This window comes from Panthera onca, chromosome A1 (assembly GCF_046562875.1).
Source record: "Panthera onca isolate mPanOnc1 chromosome A1, mPanOnc1 haplotype 2, whole genome shotgun sequence".
Lineage (NCBI taxonomy): Eukaryota > Metazoa > Chordata > Mammalia > Carnivora > Felidae > Panthera > Panthera onca.
In genome coordinates, this window is record NC_138339.1 from 124,610,672 (window position 1) to 124,626,334 (window position 15,663).

Consider the following 15,663-nt stretch of genomic DNA (forward strand, 5'->3'; position numbering starts at 1 on the left):
GGGGGAGAGGGGCAGAGGGAGACAGCTCCACACTGAATGTGGAGCCTGACGCAGGGCTTGATACCACATCCCAGGAATCATGACCTGAGCCAAAATCAAGAGTCGGACACTCAACCTACTGAGCCACCCAGGCACCCCTAAACCACATTTTTCTTTTTTTTTTTAAATTTTACTTTTTAAAAAATATTTATTTTTGAAAGAGACAGAGAGAGAGAGTACACCCGCAGGAGGAGGGAAGAGGCAGAAAGAGTGACACAGAGGATCTGAAGTGGGCTTCATGCTAACAGCAGAGAGCCCAGTTTAGGGCTTGAACTCCTGAACTGTGAGGTCATGAACTGAGCCAAAGACAGCCACTTAACTGACTGAGCCACACAGGTACCCCAAAACTACGTTTTTCTAATAACTAGTATGCTTAGGTTTGGCTTTTCTATATAAATTCTGACTTCTGAGTATGTTTCACATGCAGCATAAAGAGCAAGACATATGCATACAGGTATCAATAGTTAGCATAGAAACACCCAGGACTTAAATTATAGCTGGTGATAGAAAGACTATTTTATTCATAGCCCCTTCATTTTCATAGAATTTTAGTTGGTTTTTGAGAAACACATGCAATAAAATGACAAAATACAAATGAAAAAAAAAAAAAAAAATCAAGGCCAAGCAAACTACAACAAGAAGTTACTATGAAAGTGTAAAAGGGAAAACTTAAGCTGGCCACGAGGATCTATACAGCTGTATGACCGAGTGATACGTGTGCCTCTGAGCTTCCTAAAGGCCAATTTGAAAATGAGGAGGTTAGTTGCATAGTTTCCACTGTCAGCATCTTTTTTTTTTAAATTTTTTGGTAATGTTTATTTATTTAAAATCGAGAGAGAAGAAGATAGAGTGTAAGCAGGGGAGGGGCAGAGAGAGAGAGGGAGACACAGAATCCCAAGCAGGCTCCAAACTCAGCTGTCAGCACAGAGCCTGACCCCGGATCTGAACTCATGAACTGCGAGGTCATAACCTGAGCCAAAGTTGGATGCTGAACAGACTGAACCACCCAGGTGCCTGGTTTTTTGTTGTTGTTGTTGTTGTTTTTTAATTAAACTCTACACCCAACATGGGGCTTGAACTTACATGCTCTACCAACTGGAGGAGCCAGGAGCTCCTCCCACGGGGGAAAGGAGCTAAAAGGAAAACAAAGTAATTACTCAGGGAAGCAACGCTTTTCCAACCTCTTGGCACAATAAGAAATTTCTCACACGAAGCTTCCAGTACATGTATGTACTGTTATTTTTAAAATATGTGTAGATGATACAATGAATAAAATTCAAATTCATTAAAATTGTTACTGAGTTCATATCAGCCTTTCATGGTATACATGTTCTCATCTATTCAACATAAAAATTAAAGGTAAAATTAAATGAAAATCTAGGATACTTATATTCACAAAGTGTGAAAGCACTGTGCAGTAGCCTAGTGTTAGGCTTAATCTCTTCACAGTCAATGCATACTTGTGAATGTGAAGTGCGTTGCTGAAAAGTTATCCCAGAAATCAAATCCACTATATAAAGCTCCAGTTTTATTATTGTAATATACCAAGCTTCACTTCTGATTAAACACACATATATATACCCACCCACACACACACAGTGGGGAAACAAGGTTCAGAAACGAGAAGCACAATTTTTACTGAGAAAGAGGAGAACAATGAATTGCAATATATTTAATAATACATGAATGGGCTCACTTATATATACATAAATGTTCCAAGGGAATAAGACACAACTTCAAATAACTTGCAGACCATTGGAAAGAGATAATCAAACTTATACTTATGTGCAGACTCAGGCACCAAGAAAGGTAGCAGCAGCATAAAAAACACAGGTTGGGGCTTATGTTCCAGGAGACTTGAATTTGAGTACCAGCTTCACACTATTAAAAAAAATTTTTTTTTTAATGATGGGGCACCTGGGTGGCTCAGTCGGTTAAGCGGCCCACTTCGCTCAGGTCATGATCTCGCGGTCTGTGTGTTCGAGCCCCATGTCGGACTCTGTGCTGACGGCTCAGAGCCTGGAGCCTGTTTCAGATTCTGTGTCTCCCTCTCCCTCTGACCCTCCCCCGTTCATGCTCTGTCTCTCTCTGTCTCAAAAATAAATAAATGTTTAAAAAAAATTAAAAAAAATTTTTTTTAATGTTTACTTATTTATTTTAATTTTTTTTCAACGTTTTTTTATTTATTTTTGGGACAGAGAGAGACAGAGCATGAACGGGGGAGGGGCAGAGGGAGAGGGAGACACAGAATCTGAAACAGGCTCCAGGCTCTGAGCCGTCAGCACAGAGTCCGACATGGGGCTCGAACACACAGACCGTGAGATCGTGACCTGGCTGAAGTCGGACGCTTAACCGACTGCGCCACCCAGGTGCCCCAATGTTTATTTATTTTTGAGAGAGAGAGAGAGAGAGCGAGCGAGCAGGGGAGGGGCAGAGAGAGAGGGAGACACACCAGTTGAAGTAGGCTCCAGGCTCTGAGCTGTCAGCACAGAGCCCAACACAGGGCTCGAACCCACGAACCGCGAGATCATGACCTGAGCTGAAGTTGGACGCTCAACCGACTGAGCCACACAGGCACCCTGAGGTCTACTCTATTAACCCCAAAACTTGGACAAGTCACTCTTCCCTCCTCAAGTTTTGGTTTTCTCCCCTGTGATAAGACACACTTGTCTTGCTTATCTCATAGATTGGTTGTGAAGTTCAAATAAAGTAATGGATTCAAAAGCATAATATGCCATAAAATAAGGAGAAATAAAGTAAAAAAATCAAGTACAGGGGATGTTCAGAGGCAGGAGAGATCACTTTAAGGGTGCAGAGGGGACTGATATGGGCTGAGTCCCCTAACCACCCCCCCCCCCCCCGCCAAAAAGTCCACTTAAGTTCTAGGATGGCCAGGAGCTATATAAGCAGACTGTGGGGGAAGGAGTGAGAGATGAGGCTTAAAAAAAAACAAAGTCAATGTGGCAAACCTTGAATACTGGGATAAAAAAATTGAGGCTTCATCTAGCTGCCAATGGGAGGGGTGTGTATACGTGTGCATGCACACAAGTGTCATTAAAGGGTTTATAAGTGAGGTCAAGATATGAACAGAGTAGTTGGTTTTAAGGAAATTCAGCCACTAACCAGTGGATACAGACAGACTGGAGTTGGGGGAAGGTTATAGGGAGTATTCTTACATGACCTAGAGTGAGAGCAGTGAGACTAGGAAGAAAAGTGACTTGTGGTTGTTAAGAATCATCAAGCTTGATGAATGGCTGGATAAAAGGATAAAGGAAAATTTTAAAATGACTTGGATTTTGAACCAGAGTGATACCATTACATAACTGATATCAAGAGGAGGAGATGGCTGGAGGACAGACAAGACCTTGCACAGCATGAAAAGCAGCATGGAGTATTAAATGCCCTGGCTGAGTCTGACCCTGAGTACGCTACCAGGCATCACTCAGAAAGCCAGAGGCTGAGGCTCCATAGTGACTGATGGCAAGGTGCCATGCTGAAACCACTTTAAAAATCAAAGGCGAGTCACAAAATTCTAAGTTATAGCAATACACAAATACAATACCAAAAGAAGTCATTGTACTATAGCTATAACAATTTTTATTGCTTTTACAAAAGAACTTCAACACTCAAAAAGTTAATATTCAGGAATCCTATCATCACTTACCTGAAAACATCAGGGAAAAGTTCAATTACTGAAAAACCAGATTTCACCCAACTTAAAGGAAATAAACTTTCAACCCACCCAGCAAAGGACATATATGGAATGAAGTGTTTACTTTGACAACAACAACAGTGCTACACATTCTGGGATCAAGCTACAGTTCAAGGCTAACAGTATGAATGTTTGCTATTTTTTTTTTTAAGTTTATTTCTTTACTTTGAGAGAGAGAGCACGAGCAGGGGTGGAGCAGACAGAGAGAGGGAGAGAGAGAGAGAATCCCAAGCAGACTCTGCACTGTCAGCATGGAGCTGGATGAGGGGCTTGAATTCACAAACTGCAAGATCAAGACCTGAGCCAAAACTAAGAGTCAGATACTGAATTGGTTGAGCGACCCAGGAGCTCCAATATGAATCTGTTTTAAGAGCAATATGGGATGTGGATATATGTAAGCACGTTCTCTGAACACTAAGGCTTATTTCTGGCCCTAGCACTGTGCTTTACTTCCTAGCTTAGGTAATGGAACAAAGGAGAACATATAAGGTAAACAATAATTTCAGATCAAAGTACCTACAACATGAACTCTTAAAATGGTAGTGGCAAGACCAGAGAAGAGGAGGAAGGTATATAAACTAACAAAAAAATCAATGGCTGTGGTTGAACTGAGTCACAGATGACCAAGACAGGCTGATAATCTGAATAGAACAAGACTAAAACAGTTTGAGTTGATTATTTAAAAAAGTCTTTTAAAAATTTCTACTATTAGAATAAAAATAGCAAATAGAACCACACATGCTATAGCTAGAATCCAAGCAGTAGATGTAAAATATTTCATGAGTTAAGGAGAGATAGTAGTAAAACTCTTGCTTTCATTTCAAAATTCCTTTTATGGTATATATGTGACTTACATTTATTTTAGTGACATTAAAACCAAAGAAATTCTTTAATAAAATCAATTAAGTTCTCCTAAGTTTGATAACATCAGATACTAACTAGTAACCTGAGTAATATAAGCTTTCATGTTTATTGTGTTAATATCAGCTTGAGTTCTGGTTCTGCCTAAGGCTACTCTTACTATAATTAATAAAGTTATTCATTCAGTCATGCTCACCAAAAATAGAACATCTCTTATGTATATATAGAGCATTTACTGACCAAGAATATCAAGGTGAATAATGGTAGCAATTGGCAGGAGGGACTCACACCCCAAAAGAGTCAACACAGAGGTATAAAAATGATTACAGAGCTGTGTAATAAGGGCAATAACAAACATGTTATGTTAGGCTAGAAAACATATCTGCCTTGAGAAACTAGAATGGTTTCACAGAAGGGATAGTAGTATACAAGCTGGGTCTAAAAGGACAAGTTGCCTTCTGGCAGAGAAAGACTTTCTGGCAGGTGCAAAGGAAGAGAAACATAAAAACTGATTGAGTGTTCCAGGCAGCAGTGGCAGCTGTTAGTAAGTAAGCTGTAAGGGCTCTGATTGGCATGTTAATGCATGATGCACTGAAACCTGGTGGCAAAGGTATCATATTTGGCCAGCAGAGTGGTTTTTTTGTTGATTTGTTTTTAATGTGCATTGAACATCTGTAGGCAGTATCTGCACTCTCCAGTTGCCAACCCACTATATTCTCTAGTCTGTCATCTAGCTGTTTTCATACACCTGGTACCTTGGACACAAGTGGGTTTATGTTCCCTGATATAGGCCTTGAGGGAGCCACTGATAGTTTTAAATGGGGAGGGGGAAGACATGGTACAATGTTTTATAAAGATAATATCATCTGGGGGAAAACTTCTCAATGCTCAATTTAAATAGAAAATCAAAATAGAAATTACAAAGTATTTTATAATTAGATGAATGGCAAAACACTTTATTCATACTATAGAAAAATATCGAGAAGTTTTAAAAAATGAGATACATCTAGAAGACTACCATGGAAAGATCTCCAAGATGTGTTGTATGCAAAAGAAGCTGGTTGCAGATTTTAGGGTGTGTATGTGAGAGAATAGGAGGATTGGGACAGAGGGGATAATAGCATTTTTGCCTTAATCAGTAAATGCTTTTTTAAAAACAAAACAAAATCTATATTCATATAATGCTTAAATAATTAACACTTTTTAAAAAGGAAAGAATTAACTTTGGTAGCAGGGTGGAAGATTAATTACAGAGAGAAGAAACTGGAGGCAGGGGGACCAATTACAAAGTCATGATAATCCAGTAAAAAGATGAAAAAGGCTTAATCCAAAAAGATATGAATGGAAAACAAAGTGTATTTGAGAAACTACAGAGATAAAAATAACAGATGATGATGGCTGAGAGTAAGAGAAATGGAAGATTAACTCAACTCCCGAAGTCCCTAAGTTTTCCAATTTTACTACCTACCTACATACCATTAAAAAAGGCACAAGCCCAAAATGGAGTCACTTGTGCTAAGCGCAAGTCATCAAACCACAACTTAACTTCTCCTAGGAAGGGAATCTTAAACCAGTAAATCTGGAATTACCCAGTCAGCACTAGAGAGGTAATCTGCCTGATGGACCCCTGCTCTCCCCCAAAGGAAGGTAACCTTGTCTGAAACAATCAGCTCTTTGCTAGAATAACCACCTTGTGCCACCTCCTTCTGCCTATTAAAGTCTTTCATTTTGCACAGCTCTCTGGAGCTCCTTTCTATCAGCTCGAAGGGATGCTGTTGATTCAGGCATTGTTGAATAAAGCCAAGAAGATCTGTAAAATTTACCAGCTGAATTTTATTTTTTAAATGATTCTAAACAAAATGTAAAGTCTATTAAAAATGATTTTACAGGTGTGCCTGAGTGGCTCAGTAGGTTGAGCGTCCAACCTAAGGTCATGATCTCACGGTCCATGAGTTTCAGCCCCCATCAGGCTCTGTGCTGACAGCTCAGACAGAGCCTGGAGCCTGATTCAGATTCTGTGTCTCCCTCTCTCTGCCCCTCCCCCACCCATGCTCTGTCTCTTTCTCTCTCTGTGAAAAATAAACTTAAAAAAAATTTTTTTAAAGAAATTATTTTACAAAACTGTGGGATATCTTGACAGCCAAGATGGGGAATGATGCACGTCTAGAAGATGGCTGTTTTCAAATATAAAACAATTTTTTTCTATATGGTTCATCTGATCAAGAGATAGCTTTCTTTTTTTTCTCAAGAGATAGCTTTCTAACAATTAACCTCATCAACCCCCACCCCAATTTCTAACATCTGCAATATATGAAATGTTAAGTACTTGAGTATCATAAGGATAGCCTAAAAAAAACCTCAAGCATACAAATATATAGTGTTTTTAGGGGCTCTAGCATCATAAAGAACTGAATTTGCATCTCAACTTCCTTATTTCTTAGCTGTGTAGCCCAGGGCAAGACACTTTAGCCTCTTTGAGCCTCATTTCCTTTGCCTATAAATAGGGACAGTAAGTACCTCAAAGGATTGTCTAAGGATTAAATGAAATGAAAGCATAAAATGTCTAGCAGATTTGGGGCTCCTGAAAAACATGCACTCCTTAAGAAACTCACACTACTGGTCAGATTATAAATTGGTATGATTTAAAAACAAGAAAACATATTATCAAGAATCTTAAATATGTGCATACTCTGGGTCTTCATAATAACCACTCCTAGCAATAATTCTAGGAAATAACCTTAAACAGAGGGAAGGCTTTATTCACAAAAATGCTCACACAGCATTATTGATAAAGTCTAAAATCTTAAACAATTTCAATATTCAATGAAAGAGGAACAGTTAAATAATTTATCCAGAATAAAAATTATAAAATTTTTCTTAAAGAGCTTTTATTGTTTTCCTTTCACTTACGAGAGCAATACATGTTACCTGTGGAAAATAAAGCCCCAAGAAAATTAAAATTACCCATATACAAAAGTTTTCAGTAATACAGGAAAAGTGCTACATTAAGTAAAATAGCAAAACACAAAACTGAAAATACAGTACGAATTCAACTTCTGACAATTCTAAAAAGAGATTAGATGAATATGTATCAAAATATGTATCAAAATATGAACAGCTGTTTCTAATTGGTTGTGAATACAGGGATGACTTTTAAAATTATTATCAAATTAATTTCATTTTGTATTACAGGCATGCATTACCACAAAACCACAAAAATAAAACATCTAAAGCTTCTAATGTGACAAGTCAGGTGGACAATGGGCCTTGGATTGGGGTCTCCAATAAGATTCCAATAATCTCAAGACAAAAAAATTAGTAGTGAGTCCATATCCATAAAAATATATAAACAGGGGCGCTTGGGTGGCTCAGTAGGTTAAGTGTCCAACTTCGGCTCAGGTCATAATCTCGCGATTTGTGAGTTCAAGCCCTGCGTCGGGTTCTGTGAGGATAGCTCAGAGACTGGAGCCTGCTTCAGATTCTATGCTCCTCCTCTCTCTGCCCCTCCCATGCTCATGCTCATGCTCTGTCTCTCAATAATAAATAAACGTTAAAAAAATAAATAAAAAAAATATATATATAAACAGGAAAAAGTTAAAGATCAATTATAAACACCTTAAAACAGGAGGCCACAGAGCAGAAATTCCGTAAGAAATCAGAAATGAAAGTTAACAATCTAATACTGGCTTCTACATAGTCTACTTAAAAAAAAAAAATTAAGTTTATTTTGAGAGAGAGAGAGAGCACAAGCAGGGGAGGGTCAGAGAGAAGTAGACAGAATCCCAAGCAGGCTCTGCAACATCAGTGCAGAGCCTGATACGGGGCAAACCCATGATTCATGAGATCATGACCTAAGCCAACATCAAGAGTCGGATGCTTAACCGACTGTGCCACCCAGGTGCCCCTAGTCTACTTTTTAAGATATGGTAGTCAGAAAAGGCCTCTTAAAAATACTAACAGAAAAATTCACATTCTGTTCTTGATGGAACTTACATTTAGTAGAGGAAATAAGCTATATATCTTGTTATATATCTATAAGAAGAAAAATGTGATTAATATTCCAAAAGAGGTATATCACAAAGTGCTACAACAGCAAAGAAAAAAAATAACATGTTGGGGATTCAGAAAGGCTTTATAGAGGTGGTAGAACCTGGAATGGACAAACTTTCTCTTTATAGGATTTTGATGGTTAATATTAAAAGCAAAGAGGAAAGGGGAACCAAAGCAATAAAAGCCAAAAAATACTAAGAAAGTGGAGGATCACTGAATCAGGGCTGCTTGCTATAAACATCCTTTTGGCAACACCCAATTTCCCTCATAAGATTCTTTGCACACCAAGGGTCCTTCGTATCTATAATTTGGTCTCGTGAGTAGACCAGGAAGAGGCTCTGTGCAGATCTCTGGATAGGTGTATCTCCTACTGTAAATTAATAACCTTATATGCGAATTTACAAATCAGTCTCCAGAGAGTGTGGTTAGTGAGAATCAGTTCCCCAGAGCCTGATTACCCCTAAACACACACACACACACACACACACACACACACACACACACAAGTGGAGTTTTTACCCTTGCAAAACTGAGAGAGGTCATATATATGAGTCACTACTTGAACATCAGGTAGGTTTTATCCACCTACAGAACAAGGGTAAAAGACACTTTGGCAGTCGGGATAGTGGGGTCGGGAGGGCTTAAAAACCACCAACCTGTCAAAGGCAGTGGAAAAACTGAGAAGCAGCAACAGGTGTCAGTCCCGCAGGCCTTGTGGAAGCAAACCCTACAGGAATCAACTCCAGCTGTTGAGAAAATCACTAACAACAGAAAAGGCCACGTAACTTACCCACCATTTACAGTTATTCACCCACCATTTACAAGAAGGGAAGTGGGGCAAGTGAATCAACCATAACAAGTCGGAGATAAAAAGTAGGCAAGCGAGTACTAAAGGAGGGACTGAGCCCCTGGCAGGTGGGGAATTAGTGAAGCAACTCTTAGAAATAAATGGTAATTAAGAGGAAATATTTGTGCACTAAAGGGAGAGGATGCTGGATGGACAAAATGGCCAGAGTATGTGATCACTGGTGGACATACTGCACAGCTCTAAACTCAACAGAATGCAAATTAAGATAGAACTACTAACAATTATACACACACAATAAGACAAACTTTTTTTTTAAAATGAATTATATGAAGCACTTGAGTGCCTGAAAAACTCAAGGATGGCTTAATGTTCAAAAATAGACCTCCTGCTCTAAGAGAATTAAGATGAAAAACATTAGAGGGGCTCACACTTAAACACTACATATTCTTTTGTATAATCTCACTTTTATTTACAGTTCTGTAAACAGTACACTGATCCACAAAACATATTCTATTTATTTTAATAAACAGTGTATCATGTACCAGGCAGATTTTTATTAAACTCCTGGAATTATAAGTAAAGGACACTTAAGGATAATCATTAACTCCCATTTCAATTAGGGCTGAGTTCTACGTTTGTGTGAACATAGGTGGAGATTGTGCCCTGGAAACAGAGTACTGTCCTAGACCTGATTATAATCATTATCTAGGAACAAAGTAGAGAGGTATTTTAAAGTCCACCTAGCCTGAGACAAGGAAGAAAGGTTGGAGGACGTAAAAAAATAAGGCAGATACAGATAAGTTTTCATTCCTCTTGGAAGACTCCCAGATAGAAGAAACATGGTACTAGCCTGGACACTGCTACAATTATTACATTATCTGGAATCAAAGGAAAGGAGTACTTTAGAGTCCGCCTTTCTGCCAGATAAAGATGAAAGATTAAGGGATAAAAACAATAAAGCAGATATGCTTCTCCTCTTGCAAATTCTGGATAGCTGCGATAGCTAAGATACACATTCAAAACAAATCATTGGCTACTAAAAGAATCATTTAATTCTAACAAACAGCAAGAAAAGGATAGTTTATTTAATAAAACTGGTGCTACCACAACTGATTACTCAGTAGGAAGCAAGTTAGATCCCCCACCGCACATGCCACTTACAAAAATATTCCAGGCAGACCAAAGATCTAAAGGTAAAAATACAGAAACATTAAATAACATTTACATAGATTCAAGGGCAAGGAGCTATCCCCAAGCAAGTAAAGAAACCATTAAGAAAAGTGTAAGAAATTTAATGATGTAAAATAAACATCTTGTTTTTCTGTATGGCAAAACAACTCATAAAGTTCAAAGACAAACGAGAGAAAATAATTGTAACACACCTGAGGGATAAAGGGGTTAATATCCTTAAGATGCACAGAACTTGTACAGAGTGAAAAGACTCCTATTTTTTTTTTAATGGACAAAAGATAGGTATATAACTCATTAAAAATATAAAAGGCCAATAAAGATAGAAAAAGACCAGTAGTCATGAAACTGCTAGGTATTATTTTTCACCCATCAGATTGCCAAAAAAGACAGACTGATGACACGAGTGATGGGAAAGGTGGAAACCAGCATTGCATGTATGCACTGCTGGTGGGCATGAGAAATGCTATCATCTTACTGGAAAACTACCTGGTATTATCTAATACAACCGAAGATTCATGTACTTCCTAGAATTCCTAACCCACTCCTAGGTGTCTAAACTAAAGAAACAAAACCATGATTACACAAGATATGTGTACAAGTTTATTAAGCACAGCATTATTTGTAGTGCCAAAAATATAACTAACTGGAACATCCAGGATAAGGAGGAATGATTAAACAAATGATGGTACATCCGTTCTATGAAATATCATGTAGTTATCTAAAAGGATGAGTAAGATTTATAGGTATTGATGTCCATGGTATAATGGTAAATGGAAAAAAGGGGAGGGGTGCCTGGCTGGCTCAGTCCATAGAGCATGCAACTCTTGATCCTGGGGTTCTAAGTTTGAGCCCCATACTGGGTAAAGAGATGACTTAAAAACAAAATCTTAAAAAAAAAAAAAAAAAAAAAGTCCTTACAAAAAAGGGGGGGAGGGGAAGGCTGCAGTATGATACTATTCACTAATAAAAGCAACCTTTTGTATACAGATGAATGTTTTTATATTTTTTGTACCAGTATTAAGAAAGATAATGGGGTGCCTGGCTGGCTCAGTCAACAGAGCATGTGACCCTTGCTTGGTCTCAGGGTTGTGAGTTCAAGCCCCAAGCTGGGCTTTTTTACTTAAAAAAATTAAGAAAGACAAGCAAAGCCTTTTTTTTGCAAAGTGGAAGCCTGTGAAAGATACTGTTGGCTTTTCCTGTGTATTCTTTTGGTTATTAGACATTTCACAAAATAGAAGTTTTGCCTTTTAATAAAAAAAAGGAAAACCCATGTTTGTTTTTTTTTTGTTTTTTTTGGTCTGTGTGTTTAACTACCACACCTACATATATGAAGGTCCCAAGGTCTCTGCAACTTATCTGGACCAGTAATGATTGGGAACACAAAGAGGACAGTTAGAAGAATCAGAAATAAATGCATAGAAACCCATTAAACTAATCTTGCAGCAACACATTTTTTTTTTTTTCAACATAACAGGACAGGCCTATTTTGAAATACAAATAAAGCTACTACTCCATGGGGGGGGGGGTAGTGGTAAAAAGCTGTTGTCCTATTACATCTAAAATTCTCAGTAGTTATTTGTCAGCATAGCTTTGAAGATGAAAATGCCCTCTAGCAAACCTTTACCAACCAAACTCCCAATCAACAGGATCCTGACTTTTCTATTTTCATATTTCATCTTAAGGAAGTACATGGCTTTGGTATTGTTTTCCAGAAAAGGGTTCATTAAAAGGGGCAGGACTACATTTTTAAAGATTTCAGGATCAAATAATATTTAGAAAGAGACCATTAATGGAGCCTAAAACTGAAAAGTGTTTTCAATCACTTCAAAAACTCATTCATCCAACCCTCAATTACTCATCCTTAACAGGGGGCGCCCTGCTATGCGATGCTCAAAACCAAGCATGCCTGAAAACATCTTAAACTAACTGAATGAAAATCTGCCCAATCACAGGCCAGCTGCTTGAAAACTCCACCCGTGAGTACAGGAAGAACACTTTTGATTGGAAGACGGTTGTGTTTACTACGGTGTGTGGTGCAAATTGGAAAGGCCCACATGTCTAGGGTCCAAAGGAAATCTCTTTAATGAAAAAGAAAAACAAATGTCCAGTTCTCATCCTAGGCTAGTCATTGTCATTAACAGAACCTCAACATAGCTACTGTAATTCTTGAGCAATTTCGCAAACTGGTGAAAAATTCTAAAGGCTGTGAGTTTTGTTGTGGTAGTTTTCTCACCTATGTCCCTTAATATACATACAAGCTTAAGTTTATTCTCAAAACTAAATCTGCCTTTGCTTCTGTATGCACACAGCTCCATGAGACCCCAACACACTTCTAATGTACCCTTAACTTTAATTTCCAAGAATCACTGCAACTTTTTACTTGGTTTGGGAAACCACTTCATGAGCCCAGTGGTAAAATTATTCAGTATTTAGCTTAGTAGGTGTCCAGCATTTCAGTGAGCTTCAAAAACCTCTGTCCTTAGGGAGCTCAGCAAACAACAAAGTGAATGGGTAGCCATTTCAGGTGCAGAGCTCATTAGCAATTCATATGATGGAGGAAACAACTAGAATATAAAATTCTAATTGAAAAGCTAGGGCAGACTAGGCCTTAGGTCGAAGTATGCATATAATAGTGGATCCTAATTATGTTTTTCATTTATGGGAGTAAATTTTTGGATCTGAGATAGACACCTCTCCCCCATCCCAACCTAGAAAGCAATCTTTTAAAGAAAGCACAGAGTATTTTACAACCAAATCCCCTCCTTAAGCATCACCCTCATCCCTTTATATTCCTGGTAGCTTTTTATAAATTCGCCCCACTGAAGCCACATAAATGCCCAAACAGCCTTTTCTTATTTAGCATGGAGAAAGATCAAAGAATGTGAACTCAAGTAGCAGAAGGAAAGGCTAAGCCAGCCGCAAGCTAAACAACCCATAAAGCCTGCATATCAGAGGAAAAGAAAAAAAAAAAAAGAAAAAAAAAAAAGCCTAACACCACTAATCAATAGGTAGAAAAATGAGTATCAGAAGCCTACAATATTAACATCAAATCTCAGGAAATCATTCCCACTTACAGCAAATAAAATATCTGCAGAAGCAAGTTCATCACGAAAATTTACCTTCTGTCTATTACATTCCAAAAGAATCTCCCTATTTTCATAGTCTTAACAGAGAAGCTAGGGCTGCTATCAGAATGAGGAACTAAAGAGGCTTGCCAAAGCTCAAAGACAATATTGTGCCGCCACATTAACAAAAATAACACAAGGTCCCAAATGCTAGTTAAGTTCTATTTTACTGAATAACTTCAATCACGAAATACACCAAGGCCAAGTATTCAAAAACGCCCAAGCTCCAACACAAAGTTTCAAAACAAAACCTCTCCCAGGGTTGAGGGAGTAGCCGAGCTGGGAGCAAAAAAGCACCACCTAGCAGCCCCATTCCGCTCCTAAGACAGATCTCAAACTTATCAAAAACAGCCACAACCGCAGCTCCTGTCACCCAGAAGCTCAAAGAGAAAGGGAGCCTGAAGAGTCCTGAGAGCTGGCCTTTCTGGAGACCGCCAGGCCAAGCCCGGCTCAGACAAGGAGGAAGTAACTGCCTGATAAAAAAGCCCCGAGCAGCTCCAACTGCAGCCTCTGTGCCTCCCACAATTGCCCACATTCCCGCCCCACTCGGGGCTCCCGGGAGGAAGGGAACAGGGTGCAGATTTCCAGGGAGGCTGCGAACTACAGGTCCGCGTCTTTCAGGGAGCAGCGACAGCACCAGCCGAACTCTGAGGGGCCCAGGAGCCCAGGGTTCGGGAGCCTGCTCGCAAGGCGTGTTTTGGGGGTGTGGGGGGGACGCTGAGAAAGGGGTCGCTGAGGAGGCGGGGCCTGTCGGGTGGAGGCAGCAGCTCTTGGCGCCCTGGCTGCCCCCCGGGGGAAACCGGGGCGCGCACCCCGACGCGGAAGCCATGCCGGCCAGAGCTCGGGGTGCCGAGGAGCCGGTGGGGGGCGCTGAGGAGATCTGGGGGCGAGGAACTGGGTCACCCCCACCCCACCGCCCCCTCACAAAGGCCCCCGGGGAGGCCGCCCGCAGGCCCCGCAGCCCCGGCCTCAAGTGCCTGCCTCGGCCGCCACTCACCGCTAGGTCCTGGGGCACCGCCCCGCTCATAGCCCGCACTGTGCCGGCCCGCCAGGCCCGAGTGCGCAGCGCAGGCCCCGGATCTCCACCCGCCGCCGCCGCCGCCGCGGGGACCGAGGCCGAGGACGAGGCCGCGGTATCCGCGAACAGAAGCAGCAGCCGCTTGCCCACCGGGGAGGCCGCCGCGTCCGCCATCGCCAGGGCCGGCCAGACCCGCGCTCCCACCCGCCGCCTCCCACCACCTCTGCCGCTGAGCGCCCGATCCGCCCGCAAGGCCTCCCTCCGCACCACCCGCGGCCGCGGCTCCCCCCACCCCCCCCCCAACAGCCACCACCAACCACCGGCGCCGCGCAGCGCCCCCCGTGGCCGGGAGCGGAGCCGCAGCCCGGGCCCCGCACAGCGCCCCCCGCGCTCTGGAGCGGGACGGCAGCTCCGGGCCCCTCGCAGCGCTCCGCCCCAACCTCCCCCGGGCCTGCAGTGCCCCCTGCGGCAGGGAGGGGAATTGCAGTTTAGGCGGGGGTAGGGAAGTGGGCGGGCCCTTCAGTCTTCCTTGGTACCATCCTGGTCCCAACCTTCCTTCTGGGGGGTCCCATATGTGAGAAGGCTGTAGCTTACCCGCCTCGGACACCCAAGACTTTTACTGGGGTAGGGGGCTTGAGGGGCAAGGTACCTAGAGGTAGCGTTTTGAGCTCAGCAGTTAGCACCGCAATAACTATTCATTTCCTATCCTGAAAATATGCCCTATCAGTCCTGTCATTATCTTTTAGAAAACTCTCCCCACTGGTCCCTGGGACACATTGTCTTCTCACTGGCCCATAACATGGTACCATCCTATTCTATACTACTAGTACTTCATAGGTTCCTTTCCATTGACCAATGT

The 15,663-nt window shown here is 41.1% G+C and overlaps 1 protein-coding gene across 2 annotated transcripts in view; it reads right to left on the bottom strand.

The window, feature by feature from the left end:
- Positions 1–15,087, bottom strand: part of KDM3B (lysine demethylase 3B) — a 69,564-nt gene extending 54,477 nt beyond the window's left edge. Inside the window, exon 1 of one of the 2 annotated variants that reach the window (XM_060636010.3) lies at positions 14,784–15,087. In XM_060636010.3, the coding sequence (XP_060491993.3) occupies positions 14,784–14,978 (195 nt within the window). In that variant the 5' untranslated portion in view covers positions 14,979–15,087. The remainder of the gene's footprint in view (positions 1–14,783) is intronic. The other variant, XM_060636012.3, reaches the window with a different exon arrangement.
- Between the last annotated feature and the right edge of the window lie 576 nt (positions 15,088–15,663).